Below are 23,966 nucleotides of genomic sequence, written 5' to 3'. Positions count from 1 at the left end.
TCCTTCCTATAGTCACAGCTTGCATGTAACCTCGAGAAAACTAGAACCTGTCACATGTATCCAGAGACATGCTTTCCACACGAAACCAAAGACCTGTATCCGATAAACCAAAGACCTGTATCCATAAACTGTTCTCGATACCAAAGTCCCGTTTCTTCTCGAAAACCAATGTCTTGTTTCCATGACAGATAAATCCACATGTGCACCATCAATCACGATGCCAAAAACTCAGAGAGAGAAAAATAGAGGATGTGTCAAGCAATCCCTGAATACACATAGGTCCAAGACGAAGAGCAACACACATCTCTTCCAAGAACATCATCGTGTGCATCTTAACTTGATCCTCTTCATCCCAATCTCGTAAACAGAACTTGCTTGCTAAGAGATAAGAGAGAGAGAGAGAGAGAGAGAGAGAGAAACCCCTTGGCTGTTAGCCCCTCAGTGCCTCCTTCAGCTCGCCTTCTTCGAAGAGAGAGATAGAGTCGTGCTGTCCAACCCAACAGTCACCTGGAGATTGTCTTCAAAGTTTATTTTAACCCACATGCATTTGTATGGCAAAGAGGGTCATTGCTAAAAGATAAAGAGAGAGAGAGAGTAGCACACTCAACAATAATCTATATATTACCATATAATGAAAGGCTTCTAATATAGATAGCCAATGACCCAATATCCTTTACACATCATCATGCCATGTGTGGCAACTCCTTTTCCACATTCTTTTATGTGACTCTCACCATTTATCCAATATATTATGTGGCATTCTTATCTTTCCACAATATCTTTCACCTCTAGGGTGCATTCATACACTCAACCAAATAACCCAAGCTTTAGTTTACATTACGCATTTCAATACCCCTTCTCAAGGGTGTTCACAATCTCTCCAACCATTTTTAACCAACTCACCTCTCACCCCCAATAATCTCGCATTGCCAATTTCAACACTCCGCCTTAATGTAAATTAGAGTATTTAACAAGTGTGACATTCGAATTCATCATCTGGATAGCATTTATGCTTATAATTACAAGTCTTAGATTTACTCGTATATACTGCCAGTAAAGAGCTGCAGTTATACCCTCGGTATATACGGGTAGTCACGATACTTCGAATTATAAGGTAAATACCATCATGTCTAGGCCTCAAGCAAGTCAGGGATTCCATGCAATTGCGGTACTTCCATTTGAAGACCCAATTACTAATTTATGAATTTCAGTCTGAATAACAATTTGTATGAATTGACGGCAGCAGTAGCAGCAGCTAGCGGTGGAGGCAGCTGATGATGGTGGCAGCAACAGCACCTCATGCGCAATAGCGCTCCAGAAGATGTGTCTGCGTACCATCCGGCCACCTTCCCACACGGCGATCACCACACGGCCACCTCCTCACGGCTCGCCACCCTTCGTCCTCTTTAAAGAAACGATGCGCTTTTCATTAAAAACGTTAAAAAGCAAAGATAGACAAAACGCATGCTTTTCAATATAATAATAAGCCTTTAAAATTAAAGTTCCTTTTTGTCTCCTTTTCACACTTGGGCTGGCCACCAACATGGGTTTCCTTTTCACATTCAACTGATGCCTGTCCACACTGTGCGTCCCGTGCCCGTGCCCACCTGCTGGTTGTCCAGAGAGAAAAACACAGGGTCGTAAGCTTGATTTACTTGACTAATGACTTCATGCTTATATATTTGTTTGGAGTGTTGGTCGGCCAACAGAACTGTTGTGGGCCAGCACTTGGACAAGAAAATTAATGATTTTTCTCATATAAATGATGTGCCAACCCCATGCCTTGCCCAGTTTGTTGTCCGACCTTTGATGCCTGGCCAATTGGCTGTTTGGATACTCCAGATGGCAGTCGACTGCATTGCTGGCTGCCAACTGGGCATCCATGTCCTCCATGATGTAAATGCTGACGAGTTGATGCTGCTTATGTTGATGGTACTGACGACGATGACACTGATGGTCATGGTTCTAATGATGTAGATGACCTAAATGCTATCCTAACTGATTATCCTAATCAGGGATTATGTTGTTCATGTCGAAGATTAGCCATGGCACGGGTGTGCACGTGACACATTTGGAAACATTATCTTCTTGGGGTTGATTTTACGGTGAAGACAGATCACCAAAGCCTAAGATACTTTCTCATGCAAAGCAAGCTCTTTGAGGAAAATTTGAGGATGGCAAATTTCCTCTCTATGTTTCATTTTCAATGTTTGTCTTTAACTCTTGCATGTATGTACAAGGAGAATCCTGTGGTTGTTGGTGTTTGTTGCAGGATAGATACTTTGAGCAATTCAGCTATCTCTCTCTCTTTCTTGGTTGCAAAGCCATTAAACTAATTCATGATTTTGGTATTCTATGTGATACAGAGTCATTAACATTCGGGATCTATCTATTTGCAATGAGGATTTAATGCATTTCTATGGCGCTTCTGTCATTATGATTGTGCATACACATGACAATTATATTGGCGTCAGTCCTTGAATCAAGTTTTTCGTTCCCTTTATTTGGGATGCATTGGATTTATGGAATTCATGGAAATCTCATGGATCGAGGATTTTTCTATGGATTTCTATCATCGTCCGAAATGCGTGTAAAACTATCAATCGTTGACATACTTATGGAGAACCAGGATCTCTATGCCTTCGATTCATTCTTATCCTATTTTATACCTCACTCATGGAAGAGTTAGTGACTGTAGTGAGTGAGGATCTAAACTCATGGAAGAGTTGGTGACTAGTTAGTATCTGAACTCATGGAAGGGTTGGTGATCTTAGTGAGTTATGTGAACTCATGGAAGGTTTGGTGACCCTAGTGAGTGAAGTCTCGTGGAAGGGGAAACTCTGGCGAGCATGTTTGGCTTCATGGAAGGGCCATTTCCCTAGTGAAGCACTTGTACTCTTGTACAGGGTGCACTGCAGAGCACCGGTCAAGAGATGGACTTGTGAACCATGTTAGACTTGGGCATGCATATGGAGCATAGGGGTGGTGCCCTTATGCAGTCTAATGGCATGGCAAGATGTTTTGTGGCTATGTATTCTGCTTATTTTCTTTTTGGAGGTACATAAAGCTATTTATGGATTTATGAATATCTGGATATACGGCTTTTTTTTTTCCGAGAAAAGATCCTTTCATTAGTTATATAAAAACGCCCGTAGGGCTACAAAGGATCTCTCCTGCTCATAAGAGAAACAGAGCAGTGAATACAGCAAGGCAGCCCGGGAGACTCTCCCTAGGTGCTCAGTACAAAGGATTGAGGGGCTAAATCATACAATAGGGGGGGGGAATAGCCAAACAGGTGGCCTGTAATGCCAACGGGGGGATCCCGTGTGTAAGGTGTAGAAGGGGCCGCTGCGCCAGGTGGTGTGAAAGGCCTGGCGCCGCAAGATCGCCTCGTCCGAGTCGCCCCGGATGCGGTCATACTGTCCTCGCAGGGTGTGGATCAACTCCTGCCAAATCCCCCGTACAGTCTCTGCTGGTGGCTCCAGTCTCCCCTCAAAGGCCGTGAAACACCGGGCCCTCCAGGTGAACCAGATGGTGAGGCTGCTGAGAAGCTCCCATCGTAAATCCCTCTCCTGTGTCCAGCTGGCGGACGAGAAATCCGGTGCCGAAACCAGGCGAGGCTGGCCCCTAATGAATCTGATGGCCTGACTGTCCTGCTCCATCTCATAGCCCATAGCTGGCCTTGACGAAGTCGACCAAGCAGCGGCACCCCACGTAAACATACCCTCTGGAGAGAGGGGGGCCAGAATACGCAGTATCCGCAGCCAAATCTGCTGCGCCTGAGGGCAATCCCAAAGGCAATGTCTCTGTGTCTCCATAGGGTGGCCGCATCGGACGCCGCCGGAAGACCGCTATAAACAAGCCAGGTGCCCACTGCTGATCCCCTGTGGGCGACCAGCCACTGGAAAGTCGAGATCTTGCGGGCCTGTCGACTAGCCCAGAGCCGAGCCCAGAAATCCTCCAGGAACTCCTGTGAGAGTCCCTGTAGCCGCCAATGCCCCGCTGCAGCTGGAGAGACCATCCTCCTCGCCGTCAAAATATGCCTCCCCATCCGAACAGTATACTGGAAAAAGGTGATCTCTGTGGCCTCAAGGGATGCATAAGGATCATGCCACTCGTACTCCCCAGGGTCCCACTGTAGCCGGGCCAAGGGGCGCGCTGCATATGCCCATATGCGCCAATCCGAGAGCACATCAGCAGGGTCAGAGTCAATATGCCACGTCCGAGAAGCGGCGGCCACTACCCGTATCCTCTGAAAGGTGCACTCTGCAACCAAAGGCGACTCCACCTCCACTCTCTGAAGTCTGCCCTCATCCTGAATCTCATAGTAGAGGCATCTGCCATCCTCAGTGCAAGCTCTGACAGCAATCAGGATCTCCAACTGTGTAAAGGCTCCCATCCACCGTGGGGCCATTGGCTCGAAAGGCGTGAACCACTCCTCTGTGAGTGCCTCCTGAATATCATCCCTCATAATCAACCCCCCTTTGAAGTGACTCAGCCTCTCCACCTGGATCTCCTCTAGGAGACTGCAGAAGGCCTGCCAGTCTCCAAAACTTCGTGCTGGGCCTACCGCTAAAGGTCCCCAGGCTAGACGAGGCCGAGAACCCAGCATATGACCTTGCTCTGTGCGAACTGCTAGGCTCCAGATGAGCGGCTGTCTGGCCCGCTCCTCAACACAAGGAGGTCGCTGAGAGAGCCCCGGTCTCAGCAGCTCCCAAGCTCTCAGGATGCTCAAAGCAAATCTGTCCTCCCATCCTCTACTGAGGCCTATCCTCCTCATCTCTATGAAGATCCAGCGAATCTCTGGTGCCCAAGTGCCCCCTGCTGGGGGAGCCCGAGCCTGCAGCCGCTGCAAGAGAAGCTCTTTCCAAGGCTCAGCGCCTGGAAGCAGCCCCCGAACAATAAGCTTCCCCAATAAGGGCTCTACTCTGATCGACTGGATCTATAATGCCCAAGCCTCCCTGAGCCAGCGGAAGTGTAATAACTGCCCATGCAACCTTTGCCCGGGCTGGCTGACCGTCCCGCCCAGACCAAAGAAAGTTCCTGATCAGCCTCTGTACCTGGCTGATGCAAGAGCTCGAGAAGATCCAGCAAGACGTAATGTACCACATGGTCGCTAACAGCACCTGATTTGCCACCACCACCCTCCCAGCCAAGGATAGTCGAGCTGTACTCCAATACAAAAGCTTCTTCCGAATGCTCAGAAGAAGCGGGGCAATCTGCTGCTCAGGTGACAAATCTAGTCCAATCTGGCATCCCAAATACCGCACTGCTGTGCCTGGAGGAATCCATCTAAAACCGGGATCCGGGCTCCATGCCGGAGTGGGAGCACTACTGATCCAAAAGGCCACTGTCTTGCGCCAATTGATCAATGCTCTCGAAGCTGCACTAAAAACCTGGAGCGACTGCTCTGCCCGAAGAAGATTGGCCTCTTGGCCATGCAAAAATAAGCCCGTGTCGTTTGCAAACTCAGCATCGAGCAGGTCCTCCCCCCGGACTGGGAGCTGGAGTCCTCTCAAACCAACCTCCTCTGCCGTCAAATACATGCTCATAGCCTCCGCAAAGAAGAGAAAAAGAAAAGGGGCGAGGGGACACCCCTGACGGACTGATCTGGTCAGCTCAAAACTCGGCCTCCGTCCTCCTGCAATCAACACCTGGCTACGAGCTGTGGAATACAGAGCCGCCACCCCTCTGATCCATCCTGGCTCAAAGCCCAGGCGAAGCATAGTGCCCTCTAAGAAACCCCAATCAACTCTATCGTATGCCTTCTCAAAATCGAGAAGCATCACGACCAAGTCCTCGCCAAGAAATCTAGCTCGGGCCGTCGCCTCCCAGAAAGTAAAGATGTTGTCAAGGATACTACGCTCCTTGACGAATCCTGTCTGGGTAGCATGAATCAACTCCCCCAGGAAGGGCTGGATCCTCAAACTCAAGGCCTTTGCTAAGACCTTGTAGACAGTATTGAGAATCGTAATAGGCTTCCAATGCCGAATATCATCTGATACTCCCTCCCCCTTGGGGATAAGAAAGATCAAGCCCTCTGAATAGCTCTATGGCATCACCCCAGTGTCCAAAACATACTGAAAGCCCCTGCGGAGGCCTGGCCCCAAAAGGTCCCAATAGCGCATAAAAAAGGCCGGCGTCAGTCCGTCTTCCTCTGGGCAACTATGTCGTGGCAGGACCCTCAAGGCCTCGGCAAGCTCAATCTCTGAAAGAGGCGCACCAAGAACTGTACGCATATGATCTGTGACCCTCCTCTGCACATGGGCCCACATAGTCTGTCTGCAAGCATCTCTATCCTCAGTGGCTGGCTCCGCTGAAAGCAGGCCTCTATAGAATGCAGTGGCAATGGCTCTGATCTCCCCGCGCTCAGTAGCTACCGATCCATCCGGACTACCAAGCTAACGGACTCCTGCTCAAGCATGGCGGGGTCCAGTGATCTCAAAAAACTCCCCAGTCACTCTATCACCAAGCTGCGTCCACTGAGAGGCCTGACGATGATAGTAAAACTCATGTCTCTGCTCCTCTGCCTCTCTAATCTCCTGGCGTGCCTGGCTCAGCTGTGACGCCACCCACTCACATGCAGGCTGCTGCTCCTGAAGGCGCTGTAGCGAAGCAAGGCTGCGTCTCAGCCGATGCTCCCGCTCGCGAATCTGTCCCAGCCGTGTCAAAGCTGCAGCGTGCAGAAAAGAGCTAAGCTCGATGAGTCCCTGGGCACACTGGCCTGCATGCTGGTCAGAGCACTGACTATCATGCCAGATCCTCTCAATGTCCTTAGCGAGACTGGGATCTGTAAGTACCCTCTCTGGGATCCTCAACTGCAAGCTGGGCTCCCGTGTCCTCTCCTCCAATGTCAGGATAACTGGCGCATGATCTGAAAATGAGGTGCCAGCGAGAATGCCGACGGAGCCCCCTCGCTCCCCTAACCAGTCGCCCACATAAAAGCGATCAATCCGTGATAGATTAGTCCCTCCCTGCCGGCGATCCGACCGAGAGAAACTAAGACTGTCCTGAGAGCGGGAGAAGGCCCCATGCTGCCATGCATCATTGATCCTCAGTGACATGCAAAACCGGTCCCAAGCTGCAAGCTCCGTGCCGTGCACTGTAACATGACTGCCTCCCACCCTATCGGCCGGGTCCTCAAGCATGTTGAAGTCTCCCCCGACACACCAACAATGTGCGGCCTCTGGCAATGCATCCGTAACCTGGGTCCAGAACTCTGCTCTGGCACTAGCATGATTGGGCGCATAGACGTTGAGCACGCCCAATAGCTCATCATGCATCCTTAGAATGACATACTGTGCTCTACCAGGCACAATGATCCCTCGATCCACAATGGCCTGCCGCCATACATCTGCAATGACCATGCATACTCCTCCCTGTCCACCCAAAGGACCAAACCCTGCAGACCAAAAGGTGTCCCATCTACCACGCATCACCGAACCATATCTCCGGATCCTGCTCTCACCCAAGTGGTGCTCCTGCATCATCAAAATATCAATGCTGCCACCAACCAGGCATCTCTGAAGCTCCTGCCTCAAGCAACCACGATAGCGTATAAAATGTGCTCCGCCCAGGCCCTGTACATTCCATGAGATGATCCTCATGGATGGCCTGCTGAGGTGGATGCTGTCTCAGCTGTACGGCGGGTCTTCGCAAGCGGCTTGGATGAAGAGTAGTCCCCATCCGAGCGAGTGCGAATCTGCCCATCCGGTGTACTGCAAGAATCACGGATCAGGTGCCAGTGGCTGTGGCCCATGGCGACTACCTCCCGCTCTAACAGAGCAACCTCGTGTATACATACATATCCAGGGTTGCGTGCTAGGTCTGCCACTATGCGCACGACCAAATGACGAATCCCTGAGGCATCCACACTCCCGGGATCCAAGAAAAAATGAGCCAACTCCCATAGCCGGCCTATCACATCTGTCACCTCCAGATCGCTCACATGATGAGAAAACTCAACTGCCTGAGTCTTCAAAGTGCTAAGAGCGAGCTCTAGAGTCCACTCCCGGTCGCAAGGGCCACATAGAGGGAACGAGAAGGCCACCGCTGAATCAAGTGCCTCCTCCCCGCAGGCCGGAGGTATCACTACATGAACTCGGATGGGTGCTGGCTCATGGGGGCCCTCTGCTCCAAAAAGCCGAGTGAAAGCGTAATCAAAAGCCTCCAAGCGCTGTCTAACACCGAGGCGACTCAGCCGACTACGGATAGATGATATCCGTGAAGCCCGAATCGGCATGGTAGGTCTCCTCTGTGGTGCTCGAGTGAGGTCGGTGCTCAGCGCCCTCCGGACTGCAGGCGAACGCCAGGGGACTGCCAGGGCCTCCCGGGAAGGTGAGGCGGGTGGGGGGGGGGAGGAGGAGGGGGCTGGAGAGGGAGCCGCTGCCGAAACCGGAGCGGGGACGGAAGGAGGCGAAGGTGGAAGCGAGGCGGTGGGAGGGGACGGGGGTGGGGGGGGTGAAGGAGGAGGTGCTAGCATCTCCTGGTCCTCAGTCGTCGCCGCAGGGGTCTCCTCCTGGAGGGGAGCAAAGCTGTTCCTCACGGGAACCCAGTGAGGCTGAGACTGTGGCTGCTGCTGCAGCGGTCTCTGGGTGTGCTGCTGTGGCTGTCTCCCTTGGCGGCGCCTCTGTCCAGGCTGCCACTCCGAAGTCTCTGTGGCCTGAGCAGGTGTCCCGGAGGCAGCATGCCGTGCCGCATCTGGGGGCGGGCCATCAGGGGCCTGCTGCTGTGGTGAGGGTCGAGGTCTCCTGCGAGGGCAGGCCTTGGCCAGATGACCGACTTGCCTGCAAATGAAGCACTGGTTCGGGAGCCCTGAGAGCTCCACTCTCTGATCAATCCATCCCCCCCCTATCCTAGGTAGCTGAATGACCTTAGGAAGGGAGGAGATGTCAGACACCAAAACTCTGACCGAAGGTAGCCCAGCTGCTCTGGCCACCACTGAAGCTGCTCTGGGGCCAGTCTCTAGTATTGAGCCCACCAATGCTCCTAGCCTAGAGAGGAGCGGAAGATACTCCCGACGGAGTCCAGGGAACAAATTGTAACATGAAAAAGGCGCTCTCCCTGCTCAGCCGCTGCTGGGTCAAAGCCATGCTGCCAAGGTCTGAAGAAAGCCCGAGCACCCCTGATGTCAAGGGGACTCATGGCAAGGACCTTGGCCACGCTCTGGGCGGTCTCGAACTCGATCTGGTAGTGTCCACGGCCCAGTAGCTGTATGTCCAGGATCTTGCCCACATCTGCAAGAAGGCGGGCCTGGAGAAGATCCCGGATCTCCCCTCTGCTGGGGCGAGTGCCGACTATACGGCAGATGGTGGAATGAGCCTGGAGGCGTTCCACCTTTGCGGTGAGGCTCGCTTCCTCTTCTAGCGAAAGAGAAAGCCTGATGGGGGTGTCCTCAGGGGCGGGCGAGGGGGCTGCGGATGAGTCCCTCTGAGGCGGGGCGGGAGGAGCCTCCATCAGAGTCTGAAGCTATGGCGAAGGCGAGGTGAAAGCGGAGATCCTGCAAGAAACGAGCTGCACACAGAGAGGCGGAAGACGAAGGCTGGAGAAAAAGGAAACAAAAACCCCTTGGGGGCGGAAGTCAGCAAGAAAAGGGAGGGGGGGGAGTGAAGTGGCGAAGGAGAAGCCCTAGGGGGGGAGGGGGGCGGAAACAGCGCGCAAGAGGGGTGGGGCGGAGAAAGTGCTAGCGGAGGGGGGGGTCGAGGCGCTGCAGAGGGGAGGAGGGCGCGAAGGAGGGGGGGGGGGGGGGGGGGCGGGGGGCAGTGCAGCGAGGGAGGGGGGCGCAGCAGCAAAGGCAGGCGGAAGGGGCAAAAGGAGGGGCGGCCGGCAGAGCAGCGTGGGAAGGAGGCGCAGAAGCGAAAGCAGGCGGGGGGGGGGGGGGGGGGGGGGGGGGGGCAAGGTGAGGCGCGAGGAACGAGGGGGGCGCGAGGGGACGAACATGCAGGAAGGCGGGGGGCGCAAGTGTGCAGGTAGCGCAAGCAGGGAGGGGCGGGAGCTTCAGCGAGCAGTACTAATCAACCTCGAGCCTGGATATACGGCTTTAAATGCTCGGATTATGAAATACTAAAGATTGGCAGTGCATCTACTATACTGAGTATTCTAGTGGTATTAGGCTTATACAGTTGCAGACAACTGTTTTATAAGACGGAGGGGATGTCACCATTTGGTCTCTTCACCAATCTTGATCAGTGGTTTGGGACAAGCCCACACACTGAACAGAACCAAGGTGAGAACGAGGATTTTCCACATAAGGTAGCTGAAGCATTCATAGACAAGGATTGGCCTGAAAGATGGCTACACAGCATAAGCATCATGGGAATTTAATCATTAAAGTGACTTACAAGGTTTATAAGTCAGTATGTTCACACAACATTAAAGTTGGGTTGGACATATTATTATTTTGGGCTGTACAAGTGGACAGAAGGAGGCTCCTAGCTACAGCTTGGGCGACAAGTTGGGAAAAAGCATAAAAAGCAGATATTTTTGGCAGCCAAGCCACTTTTGGCACATCTAAAAGAAGCTGGTCGAAAAGCATGAGCAGAGGCTGTTTTTGGAGATATGCGCATGTATCTACAGGCCGTACAAGAACTTGTTGAGCAAAATCGACTGCAACAAATATCTCTCTCTTTCTCTTGTGCGCACAGATGGGCTGCAGCTGATTTACTCTCTCTCTACAACGCTGTACAGAGGGCTGCTGTCCTTTTCCCAGAACTGGCTGTTCATAGGGCTGTCGACATTCTCTCCGAATTGGCCATACAGAGGTGCCCAAGCCAACAGCAGCAGTAGTGCTTTTATCTATCCTCTTCTGCCTTCTGGTTGATCGCCTGCTGTCTGTACGGCAGCTGTACAGAAGCCGTACTCGCCAACATGTGTGATTTAGGTGGTGTTTTCTCCCTCTCGAGTTTTGACCGTGCAATAGGCAAATTCAGGGCTGATTTTGGGACTGTTTTGAGACAGTTTTGGACAGCTATTGGTACCGTTTTATCTTGGCTCTGGATAGAGATCTGGGCATGAGCCTTGTTGATGCTTTGTGGAAAATCCAATGCTATCTGCACCCTCATCTTGAGTTCTTGTAAAAGCTTCTACTAAATAAAGAAGTTCCTACAGGGGCCGGTCGTTCCGGCTCAATGTTGTCTTTATATTTTTGTTACTTCCTGCTGTGTTCATACTCTGTTTGCATGTTTGAAGTGTTTATCTATTGTTCCGGGTCGCCAATCGGTTATAGTATCATTGATGGCATGCTTGACCAATGGCAAAAACTCACAAAAAGAGTACGATGCTCTTGTCAGTAACACCGCAACATTACTGCAACATTGTGATCATAGTCTTGTTGATGCTCTCAGTCTGGCCGTCTTTTTGGAGATGGAATGGGGTATTCGTCCCTAAACCATAGAACAAGGCCCTCCAAGGTCATATATTTATTGATGCCTACACTATATCATTGATAGCATGCTCCACCAATGGCAAGAACTCCTCCCAAAGAGTCCGATGCTCATTTCAGTAACACCGCAACATTGTGATCATAGTCTTGTTGATGATCTCAATCTAGCCGTGTGTTTGGGGATGGAATGTAGTATTGAAATGAAACTTCATCCCTAAACCATAGAACAAGGCCCTCCAAAAAGCTCTCGTGAACTTTGGATCCCTATTTGAGATCATCCTCTTCAGAAGTCCGTGTAAGCGGACCACCTCCCGGATGAAAAGCCTGGCCATCTCCTAAAAGCATTTGCATCCGACTTGCAAGGAATAAGGTGAGTCTCCTTACTGAACAGATCAATGCATGCAAGGATACAATCATTCTAGAACCTCTAGCTCCTTGGTAGTCCAACCACAAAGTCCATAGAAATGTCCTTACATAGCAATTATGGAACTAGCAATGGGTGAAGCTTGCCTGCAGCTTTTCTCATGTCTGGCTTTGACTTTTGATAGACCCGGTAGAACTGTTGATACTGATGCATATCCTTTATCATGTGAGGCCAAAAGAAAAAGTGAGACAATTGCTACAATGGCGGGCCCTGGCCACGGTGTCCTAAAACGGGAACATCATGTGCTTCACACAAAAGCACTTAACAGAAATCACCGTTGTTGATGACACAAAGTCGATCCTTATAGTACAACCACCAATCCCAAATGTAGTAGTCTGAAGCAATGCCATGCACGCATTTGCTCCAAGGCTCCATGAAGTCCGGGTCCTCATCATACAATGCTTTCATTGGCACAAAATAGTAACTATGGCAGTTCTCCACGGTATGCACATGATGTAGCCTTTGACTTAGCGCGTCAGCTACTACCACACCACCGAAGCTGGCAAGGACATGAATCCTGACGTGTGATTGGACGAGATTTATATAGATATTGAGCTTTACAAGCAATTTCTACGGAGGAATCTGTCCCAGTTTATAAAGAAGAAATATTTGGATATCTCATGAATATGATGCTTTTATGGATAAAAGTCCACCTCTACTCCAAGGTGTGTGGTTAGCACGGAGTATGTGGTAAGAGTTATGGTATACAAGGATTATGGTATACAGGTATATGGATTCCTGGACTTCTTTTCTAGGGATTTGGATCCATCCTCAGGTTTATGGATTATGTTTATGACTCCCTTTTACCAGGATGGATTATTCTTTATGGCTCCCTTTATTTGGGATGCATTGGACTTACGAAACTCATGGTTCACATATTCTCTTGTCCTACGTGCTCTCTTGAAGATTGTTTTTACCATGTGTGGGTGGAACAATTGAGAGCAGATGGAAGGGAACATGGGCACTTCAGAGGGTAGTGTCGAGCACAACATGCCGTGTGTAGTGTTCTCTTGTCCTACGTGCTCTCTTGAAGATTGTTTCTACCATATCTGGGTGGAAGAATAGAGAGCAGATGGAACGGAACATGGGCATTTGAGAGGGTAGTGTGAGTTGGTGGCCGAAATGCCTACAAACTATTGGTGGCCGAAATGCCTATAAACTATGTGGAGCAAAAATGCTTATGGAACACTAGGCTATCTATGCCTACGAAGTGATTGTTTTATCTTGTTACTTGAGCCCACCTCTCATCCAAGGTGTGTGGTCACAGTACCAACACAAAGTGCAAGTGGTAAAGTGGGCATGACGCCTGGTTGGCACGAGACTTATGTCTATGCCAAGGGTCATGTAGACCGATGCCTTGTTGGCAGGAGACTTATTTTGTCTCGCCCATTTACTTGGGACATGGATTATGATATCTGGACTTATGGGACTGTTTTGTCTCGCCCATTTATTTGGGACATTGATTTATTTATCTTTATGCTATATTAGAATCACTATCTCCCCATACAGAGGCCAAGAGGTTCATTGTTCATCTCACCATGCATGTGGATTCATGTTGGGATTGTGAGAGAGCACTCCACCATACACGTGGATTCGTGTTGCGATTGTGGAGTGAGTGTTTCATTGTTTCCACACCATGCTTGTTGATCAGAGTTGGGATTGTATGGGAGAACATGGGAACTGTTGGGATTGGGAGAAAGGATTGCCCAGAACTATGGAGAACCAGCTTTTCTGTTATGGAGACTTATTTAGTCTCACCCATTTCTTTGGGACATGGATTCTTCAGTTATATTGGATTTTTGAGATTGTCTCGTCTCGCCCACTTGATGGGACATGATTATATCTTGAATATATGGCTTGAAGCTTAAAGTTGCGGACAACTTTTGAGAAGCTGGGAAGGATGTCACCAGCCTGGACATTTCCCAGTATGAAAGGGGTATGGAGGACTCCAGGATGTCTAAATATTAGGAAAGTACAAGCTTTGGGAATGGGGGATTATCCTAGGATACAAAGGACCACACTCCTAAAATTTAGGAGAGTTGCTATTTTTGGCCCGACTCCGATGGAAATTCTGTTCGTGTCATTATATCTGGAATTGAGCAGATACCAAGAAATGGCAGTGCCTATAACAGAATGTCTACTAGTTGGGATATTTTTAGAGGTAAAGATTATGGGAGAACCCATCTCCTAGATTGGGACATGTGGCAAGAAAGTGGATCAAAGTGAGACAAGTGGCCTCACACTTGTCACTCCAGCTATTGTGTGGCTCTCCACTTATCATTGTAGCCTTCTCTTGCCATTTTAAATCATGGGAGGCCCAAATCTATAAATTGGAGCCCTCTATCTTCATTAATAGAGGCTCTCTTGCTACACACTAGCCTCTACCACCGTTACAGGCTTCCCTAATGATGGCTACTCTCTTTCTCTCTCTCTTGAAGGCTGCCCATGAAGAATACCGGCTGTTGGGGACTGTTTTGGAGGCTTCCATCACGAAGAAATACTGAAGGCAAGGGTATTTAATCATTTATTATGATTTCTAGCCATTGTACTTGTTGTACCAGCCTTTGTACCTGCTGTACCAACCATTGTACTGGCTGTACAATCCTTGTACTTGTTGTACTTGCTGTACCACCCATTGTACCGACTGTACCAACTTCTGTACTTGCTGTACCAGCCACTATGCCTACTGTACTAGTCATTGTACATGCTATACCAACATTTGTACCCGTTGTACCTGCTGTACCAACCACCATACCGACTGTACCAACCATTGTACACCTGCTGTACCGGCTGAATGGAGAGTTGTACTTGCTGTACCAGCTCTATTGCATGAAGACCCGTGGTTTTTGGGGAAGAATCAGTACCCACACGGAGGTATATAGATTATGTTGTTGGCTCGGCATTTCTACAGCCTATGTTCCGGCTTGGTTGCCTTGTGTTGGGCTGTGTTATGGCATTTGTATATGGATAATCCAGCATCTTCCGTGGGGAGAGTAAGGCCCTCAAAGCTTGTACATGATATTATTCTCCTTGGGTAATTTAATACTCCAAGGGGGGGGTCGGCCCATTCCGGCCTCTATGCGGTGTCACTCGTGCAAGCTCCACTTTCAGCATTTGTGGATGTTTTGTCTAGCTTTTATGTTTCATGCAAAGTGATGATGATGGATGGATATATGTTAAGGCTATGGCCATGTTTAAATGTTTCAATATGCATTGATGGTATCAACAAGTGTGTCAAAGGTCCTAGTCCCCCGGGAACCACCGCAAGTTACATGTACTATGTAGTATACTGTACATACTACAGTGTATGTACTGTGTACACAGTACAATGTACACAGTACTACATAGAAGGTTTAAGGGGACGCAAGCGACATACTAGAAGGGGGCGCAAGCGGCAGGCTGCATTAGATTCCGTGCACGTTGCTGGCAAAAATGCATAAACTCGAGAGTCTCATACAAGTAATAGTGCCGGTTGTGCCTGGGAGGCTGGGTGACGGGTCCTGAAGGTGAGTCGTGTGTCTTGGATGTTGGCCCTTGGATACAGGCGACAGTAGTCGGGTATAGGCTTGAGGCGACAGTAGTCCACTGTTGGGTACACGCGATAGCAGCCGTGCAGGAGAAGCGTCAAATCGTTGTCGGCAAACCAAAAACCCAAAAAGGCCCAACATTTAGGGCACCGTACGGTATATCCAATCGGACGTGTACGGACGCGGACATGCAGTACGGAATGTGAAACGGACGCGTTGGAAAAAAACCATGATGAGATCTATGTTCCTTCTCATTCTTGGAGAATACCAAAATATCATCAAAGAACACACTTGTGAATTTTCAATGCTCTTGGAAAATGCGATCCATCATTCTATTGAATTTAGCTGGGGCATTAGTGAGACTGAACCGCATGATTAAGTACTCATAATGTCCAAAAGCTGTTTGGAATGCCATCTTATGAACACCCCGTTGTACCACACGCACCTGGTAATACCCGCTCTTCAGGCTAATGCATGACTCATCATGCGTGGAATCGAAAAATGATTCTTGATAGTAAGTTTGTTTAATGCCCGGTAGTCAATACACATGTGGTAGGACCCATTCTTCTTTTGTACGAGTGGGGGGTGGAGGGTAGAATGGCGAAAAACTTGGCTAAATCAAACCCTTCTCCAAAAGCTCATTACTTACTTCAGTATCTCCTCTTGTTGCACGGCACTTTCCCGGTAGGTGGGTCTATTAGGTGGAGAACTTCTTGGAACTAAGTCCATACGATGATCCTCGGGCCTTTGAGGTGGTATTCCCCCAGGCAAAGTATCAGCAAAGCAATCTTTAAATTCAGCAAGAAAAATCAGCTTCTCTTAAGTGAGAATATCCATCCACATGCACATCACTATGTTCAACATTATCACGAATAAAAACCATGTACGTGGAAAGACCCTTTTCAATTGCTTTATTCATCTGTATGTGAGATTGTTAGCATAGCCTTGCTAACATGGGGGAAAACACATGCTCCCTACACACATAGCCATGGAGTACACATGTATACATGAGCATGGAGTAAGAGACATGGATTAAGAACAAGATAAAGATACAATCAAAACATCATAGTGTATTCCATTTCATGTCCAATTTGCATACAAGAGAGGCTTTATATAGCCATCCAACCATGTGACTCTTGGGATACCAATGTGACTATTGGGCTCCCATAACCTCCATAAAATCCTAACTCCCCACTATCCCTCTTGTAACCACTTCTTGATATGACATCTTTTAATGACCAAATCTCACAACTCAGTCACCTAAGCTAATGCTAGTAATGCTAGGGGGTGTTCACATCCAAGCTAATGCCAAAATGCTAGGGGATGTTCACACCAGTCAACAAGGATACAATGGGAATAGAGGCTCCTTTCTTGCTGGCATCAATAACATGCATGCGGCCTTTATGCATAAAAGAAATTCTACTCGTCTTATAATCCTTACGGGGATCAACCTGGTGGTGCCATGGCTTGCCAAGCAACACATCACATCCATTCAATGGCGCAGCCAAAAAAAATTCATGATCCAAATACCCTTGGATATGCACACGGATCTTGCCTATGATATGCACACGGATCTTGCCTATGATAGGTATAACCTCTACGTCTTTGCCCACAACGGCAGGTTCGACCTCAACTTGGGGTCCCAAGTCCCCTACATCAATGCCCAAAGTGGCGGCCATTTGTACAGAGATGAAGTCATCCGTGGCACGGTCATCAAACATAAAGAGAATGGGCTAATCCTTGATTTTTCCCCAAGCTTTACATACCACTCTTTCATTGCCTTCATGGCTAGTATTCCCTTGCACATCGGGAACTACATGCACATTCACCTTGGGTTGCTTGTTGCTTTCATTCTTCTTCTATTGAGGACATTCTCTAAACACATGGTCTTTGGTCCCACAAGCAAAGCACTTCCCTTCCTTCACATATTAATCCCTTTGCTCCGGTGTGAGTCCAAACTTGTGCCTTTTGTTGGGGTTGCCTTTGCTGAAGGTATTCCCTCATGTTTGGCCTCTTTTGAGACCCATTTAGGTGATTGTCCACCTTTTTGCAAGTTTTGGACAAAAATCTCTTTGCCCTTGTTACTATGCCTGTCCTTATTGGATTGTTTGATCTTTTGTTCTAGTTGCTCGGTGGCAATATGAGCTGTTGCAAAGTTTGATTTGGATGAAGTTACAACCCCAATTGATAGACAGAATACAAGCCGGAATCAAACTTTCTTTTCTTCTTTTAATCACTAATATGTATAAACGGTGATACCTCCAAGAGAATCTTCCAAAACTTTGACACATCTACCTGTACCGATTCATGCTCCTTTTGATCTATGTTGTCCCACTTCTTTACAATCTTCTTTACTGCATTAGGAAGCAAGAATTGGGCATAAAACCGCTTCTCAAACTCATCCCAAGTAGCAATGGGATCAGGGAAAGCTTTTCGGAGATCCATCAATGGACAGCCATGCCCTTCAAGAACATACATGTCTTATCTTAGGCTTCTCCGTGAAGTCTTCATCACGTAAGGCAATGTCAAATTGTGCAATAAAAGCCATCACCTTGCTTGCATCATACTCACCATGATATGATCGACTTGTCGCCAACCTTGAATTCCTTGCGCTTCTTGACATGGTGCCCATCATCTTCATGCTTTCTCTTCCTCTTGTCCAATTTGGCAGCCCTTGCTTCATGGGGCTTCTATGCATGCAACTCGAGACATGGGGACATGTGCTCTCCAAGTTGGTGGGCTAGGCAACAGTGGCTTTCCTACATGCATAGACTCCTTGCATTACCATACTAGGAGGCTTCTTGAATTGTAAGACACCAGCGTCACCTTCCAATACATCTCCATTCCGTATAAGATAGGTGAGAGCCAACTCCCTTGGCTTCACACCCAACTCTCTCGCCATGGAGTCGAACGTATGGTCCACCATGGATTCAGCTTACCAACAGTGTTTGTTGGAGAAGAACTCCGTCGAAGAAGATTTTCAACAATTCCCCATCACTCACTGGAGAGAAGCAAACACGTCCCTGGTGTTCTAGGTCCACACATGACACTGGTGTGCCCGTACTAGCGCATGGCTTACCCTCTCACAACGCGGGAATGCTGAAAATGGAGAACTGGCACCAGTGGACACTCCCAGGCACGATTTCAAGCAGCTACAACGTTGTTGACAAAGTTTAAGCGTGGCAGGATCAACAGGCTAGTCATGGGCGCCGCCCACAAGCACAAACATGCACGTAGCCCGCCGCCCTGAGTAACATGAAAATCAGACAAATAAGAACTTGAAATTTCAGAAATGTTGCAAGGCTCACCCAATGTGTGTCACACCTCCCGAAGTGCTGTCCACACAGTCCATTCAGTTTAGCCTGCTGATGTGGCAGCCGCACAAGGCCTCCACATCTTGTTGATTCGTGCGCATGGAGAGGTGGAGAAGGACATTTTTATGATGCTGCTCACAGATATGTGCTCGAATTTGCAAATGGATGAGTGTAGCTCCAAGTATGAGGAAAAACGTTTTTGAGTAAGAGGGAGAAACTTCCCAAAGTGGTGAAAATGAGTCATGCATGAGATTTGAGTTGCCAACTAATGGCCACTTGGGTGGTCACCCCTCACTTATAGGGTGCCCACCTCACACATTGGCCACTAGTGTGCCCAAACCGGGTGCCCACCAAGTTGGGCCCGGGCACTTGATAAGAAATGTCCACCCATTTTTAAATGAATGTGAACCTGCAAAGGTTATAAACATTACAAAGCATTTTAATAACTAATACAAGGATTTTTAAGTGCACTTACCACCTGTTCACAAGCCACAAAACACGTCAAAATACAAGGCAATCGCATGGTTCATAGGTAGGGGTCCCAAGCCCATGAATTGAAAATTCATAGCAAGCAAACACACGAAAACAGTTCGCACGAAAACAGTTTCTTTATGCAAACATGTGTGCATGTGCACTTTGTTTTGAGCAAATCTCTCGGCGGATATGAAACAAGTACAGCACCGGCATTTCTGGGCACAAGCCTAGCACATTGGAAAGCATGGAACTGGGATCCCGGGCACTCAAGTCCACACACTCGCCATAAACACGCGCAAGAAATTGGGATCTCGGACACTCGGAGCCACCTAGACCAAATACAACTAAATGACAAAAATGCTCCAAAATTGGCCCAGGCTTTGCCATGAACACGCCCTCTAACGCAGTCACGCTACACTGTAGAGGTATTTTCACTTCACACCGTCGGAAGGTGTGCACGTGACATCCCCGCCTACTTAACTTCGGGCAAGGGTGCACATTATGCTCCTTTGCTCCAGCCTCGTGTCAATCTGATAGCTCAGCCCTATATAAGTAGGTCATAGGCTCCTGAGTGCATCTTGCTCCCAAGTGCATCTCTCTCACAAGGTGGACTCCCTTGGGATCAAGACCCAAGCGAGGCCCTGGCCATGGCTCTAGCCACGCTCTTGGACAATGGACTCCCATGGTATGAAACGCTAGGGTTTGATCTAGCATATAGCTTGGGGGTGTTCTAGATAGAGCTATGGTTGGAAGATGTGCCGCTGATCTTCACCATACCCGTTGGTTTGTGTGATGGCATGTGCGCATGCATGTGTCTCTTCCAAGAGTTGCATGGGTGTAAGGGGCTGCTTCAAAGAGAAAGAGGAAGAGAGGGGAAAAGTTAAGGAAAAAGAGGACGAGGAAGAAAAGGGAGAAGATCAAAAAGAGAGGGAAAAAAATGGAGAAAGAAAGACAATAATATTAACCTCTGCAAAAGACCCCAAGGGTCTTTGAGACCATAAGTGATACAATGATAACATGGCTATACTGAGCCATGGAAAAAATCACAGAAAGAAAATGAAAAACAACTATCACTAGTATATATACTTGTGATATCAGCATTGACCCTGTGTATGAGGTAAACTCGCCACGATCAACTAATGGTAATGCCCGCCTCAGCCAATACCAATCTGACGGCCAAGAGAATATCAGGCCTCTGTGATATAAGGATGTCATGGCATCAAAGAGTCTCCTGGATCTATATATGCCGGGTGGAGGGTTGTTATGCTCTGAGTCAGGGGTACCTGGCCTGCAAAATAGATCGAGCTCCATCACTGAGGACCCCTCTGGAGCACAGGGCCAGACCGCTAGTGTACATGATGGGCTCTGATGTGGATGCATGTAGACTAAAGAAATCTGTAATGGTCCTCTGAGAAGTATCATGTCAGGTCTGCCTCTATATCATTATGACGTCTGAGCTCCAACAAGTACAAAAGAAAGACGAGATATGGGAGAAAGTTGCAGCAAAACAGGCTAGGAATACATGTATGAAAGATTTGGAGGGGCAAGGGAAGTGTGAACAAGGATTCCCCAAATTGGTCAAAAAGTACTCACAGACTTTGTCCTGCTTCCAAAAGATTCAAGTACAAAATTACATTCTATGTTGGAGAAGTTTCAAATTGCAACTCTGAGTTTAGTACAAATATTTTGAGTGATTTGGAATCTTTTCAATTGCCATGGAAGACACCCTCACTGGTAACTAAAACAGGTGAGAACATCCATTCAAAGTGACAAAAACCAGCTTTATAAAGATATTTCATTAATCGAGTGTCAAATAACCCTACAATACCTTCCATAGTTTTCTGCCATCAAAGGTGAAACATGCCTAATCTCCACTACTAACCATAGCTGATGCTTGTGAAAAAAGAATGCAAGCTGTAATTTCTAAAGAATGTTCAACAGTATCATTTTCCAAGCAACAAATAATAGATGATGATATGTGTAAGGGAGGGTGCAAGACTAACCTGTCCAGTCCAATGCCCCGGGGAAGGCGTCGAAGTTTGGAAGCTGGAAGATGGGGGTACAACACTATGAATGCCAGACCTGGAAAAGTCCATTCTGCTCGGAGATCCGAGGTCATGCCGCCTCGGAACCATTGATCTCCCTAAAGATGCATTCATATTTTCACCCGGATTTACAAGTGACCTCTCTTGATAGCATTTGCTTCTAAGCCTTTCAGTCACTTGGATGAGTGCCTCACGAGCAACTCTTATATCACCTACAATCTAAACGTTTTGTAATACAAGATTTAGATAAACACAATGTTAACAAGGTGTTTAAAAGACATAAGCTAAAATCACATGCTATGACTTTACTACAGTGTCTAGTGTGGATTCTACAACAATGATGCTAGGACAGACCTGCACAAGCTCATCACTTGACAGTGCACATTTAGGTAGATCATCCTTGCCCAGAATGCGAATGTTTGCACGTGTTGATCTTCTTATCTCTGTTATGATGCTCCCACCTTTGCCAAGAAGGCACCCAACCTGATCTGAAGGCACTAAGAGCCTTGATGTAATCACTGCATCCTCATCAGGTCCCAAGTCTGCAATCTTACTTTGAACATGTAGCAAAGCTTCTTGAGCAGGTGATATGTCATCATCCGGATGCTGCACCGATTAAAACAACATTAAACTTTATTTTATTTTTTTTACTCAATGAAGGGGAGAACAATAAATTTCCTTATAGCGGCAAAGTCAACAATTCACAACTCCACATGCTACTAGGCAAAGGCCCCAAGCGTGCACCACCAGCCATTCAAAACTACACACTACATATGATTTTTATGCTTGCGAAAAGCTCTCTCGGGTGTCTCCCTACACAGGGCAACCCAAGTCCAGCGAGCTAGAGACGGGAGACGCTGAACCCAACAGCTTCAGATCCAAGAGATACTCCACAGATAGAGACTGCCCCTTCACAGGGAGAGCCTCTATACTGTTAGATGTCATGGACCACTTCCCACATTGTATCGTTGTAGCACTGTACCAGTGGCACTTATCGGGCTGTTGTTTCTTCTCTCAGCCTAGTTATGTTTTTTTATCTTGTTTTTTCCATGATTCTGTCACTTCATAGACACATTGTCTTCCCACCATTTTTGCATCTAAAAGAAATATTCTAATTACTCCATGTACATATTCACCTATGAATATGCATGGATATCACTCATATTAATTATTAAATTTGATTTTTATGCATAAAAAGATGCATAAAGAAATTTTTTTAATTACAAAAGTGTTATTCTTATTAAATTTGATTTCTATGCATAGAAAGATGCATAAAGGAAATTGTTTTATTACAAAAGTGTTATTCTTATTAAATTTAATTTCTATGCATATAGAAAGATGCGTAAAGAAATTTTTTTTATTACAAAGGTGTTATTCTTATTAAATTTGATTTCTATGCATAGAAAGATGCATAAAGGAAATTTTTTAATTATAAAAGTGTTATTCTTATTAAATTTGATTTCTATGCATAGAAAGATGCATAAAGATGGGCCCCTAACCTCTCCACATATGATTGGTGTCGGATGGAGAGACCGCAGATCCTCATGATCTCCAGGATGATTCGCAGCAAACCATCAGTACCACATGAGCTCATCAGAGTAGAGCTTGCAATGTCCCCCATGATGGTAGAGGCTCTATTTCAGACCATAGCCTACATCAGACGCATCATAGCCATGGGTCCAGAGAGACTACCCTGCTTGGCCATGGAGTCCTCACAGAGTATTGCAACAGAGCGCCATCACCCATCATGGTATGCTGCAGTAGATGAGTGGTTCTCAGCACATGGGCTCGACATGGATAGATTACCGCCCTTCCAATATGATGATGACTCCCCATACTTTACAATCTCAAGAGAGGAGAGAAATAGAGTTCTGAGACTGGATTTGATCCAGGAGAACACTAGAGAGACTTGGTCGGGTCCCCTTCCCACGAAGATGCAGTACTACAGAGATCATATCCTCAGATTCACAGAGGATGGATTTGTCAGAAGCCCAGGCTATATGGATGTACACACGTCTCACGCTATGAGGGTGACTATTGGTCAGATCAGAGTTTCCTCTCACACTCTGGAGATTGCGGCAGGGAGCGCAGCACGGACCCCTAGAGAGGTAGAGACAGAGGAGGGAGATACCACTGCTTCTTCATAGAGGGTTTTGGCCCACTTAGCCGGGTGACGGAGTATACTGATCAAAGATGCTTAGGCTTTTTCCTCCTTGAGATACACCGACATAGAGAGAGGTGCAGAGCGAGAGATCCCAGCCACAGATCACCAGCTTCTTCAAGCCTATCAGCGAGCCACATCCCCCTCCCCCTCTATCATCTACCTCCTGACAAGGGCTCACACTACATAGAGCCTCGGAGATCAGAGCTGCCAGGAGACTGCGACTACTCGGACGCAGACCACCACTACTCCATCAAGTCCAGTCTGCCCAGATCCAGGCACGATACCGCAGAGCTATGGAGGAAACAGTCCAAAGACTACACCAGGGCACAACAGATGTGAGAGTCCTCCTTGCCCCATGCCCCATGTATGATGTACTACACCCCACCATCTCCATTGGGTGGAATTAGTAGTATACCACCTATCCTGATTGTACATCTATAGCATGCTAGACACTGACTACATAGTGAGTTGCATATGACTAAGATTAGCTTTACATTTCAGTTTTTCTTTCCATGATACTCAAGACATGGACTTGTTGTATACAGATTTGTCTCATACGCCAATCTGGCCTTCCGTAGACGTTAATATATCTTTTCTTTCTTTCTTTCTCTCTCTCTCTCACACCTTTGGAGCTCCCC

General features: G+C 47.8%; 1 protein-coding gene across 1 annotated transcript in view; it reads right to left on the bottom strand.

The window, feature by feature from the left end:
• The window catches only part of LOC147627064 (RNA-binding KH domain-containing protein RCF3-like), an 86,052-nt gene that overhangs the window by 6,901 nt on the left and 55,185 nt on the right, over positions 1-23,966 (bottom strand). The window contains exons 4-5 of the mRNA XM_086815628.1: positions 21,519-21,770; positions 21,123-21,383 (exon numbers count right to left, since the gene is read on the bottom strand). Coding sequence (XP_086671754.1) covers positions 21,123-21,383; positions 21,519-21,770 — 513 coding nt within the window. The remainder of the gene's footprint in view (positions 1-21,122; positions 21,384-21,518; positions 21,771-23,966) is intronic.

This window comes from Cibotium barometz, chromosome 21 (genome assembly GCF_041138505.1).
Source record: "Cibotium barometz isolate CiBa-2024 chromosome 21, ASM4113850v1, whole genome shotgun sequence".
In the NCBI taxonomy this organism is placed as follows: domain Eukaryota; kingdom Viridiplantae; phylum Streptophyta; class Polypodiopsida; order Cyatheales; family Cibotiaceae; genus Cibotium; species Cibotium barometz.
This window is presented reverse-complemented; position numbering and strand designations above follow the sequence as displayed.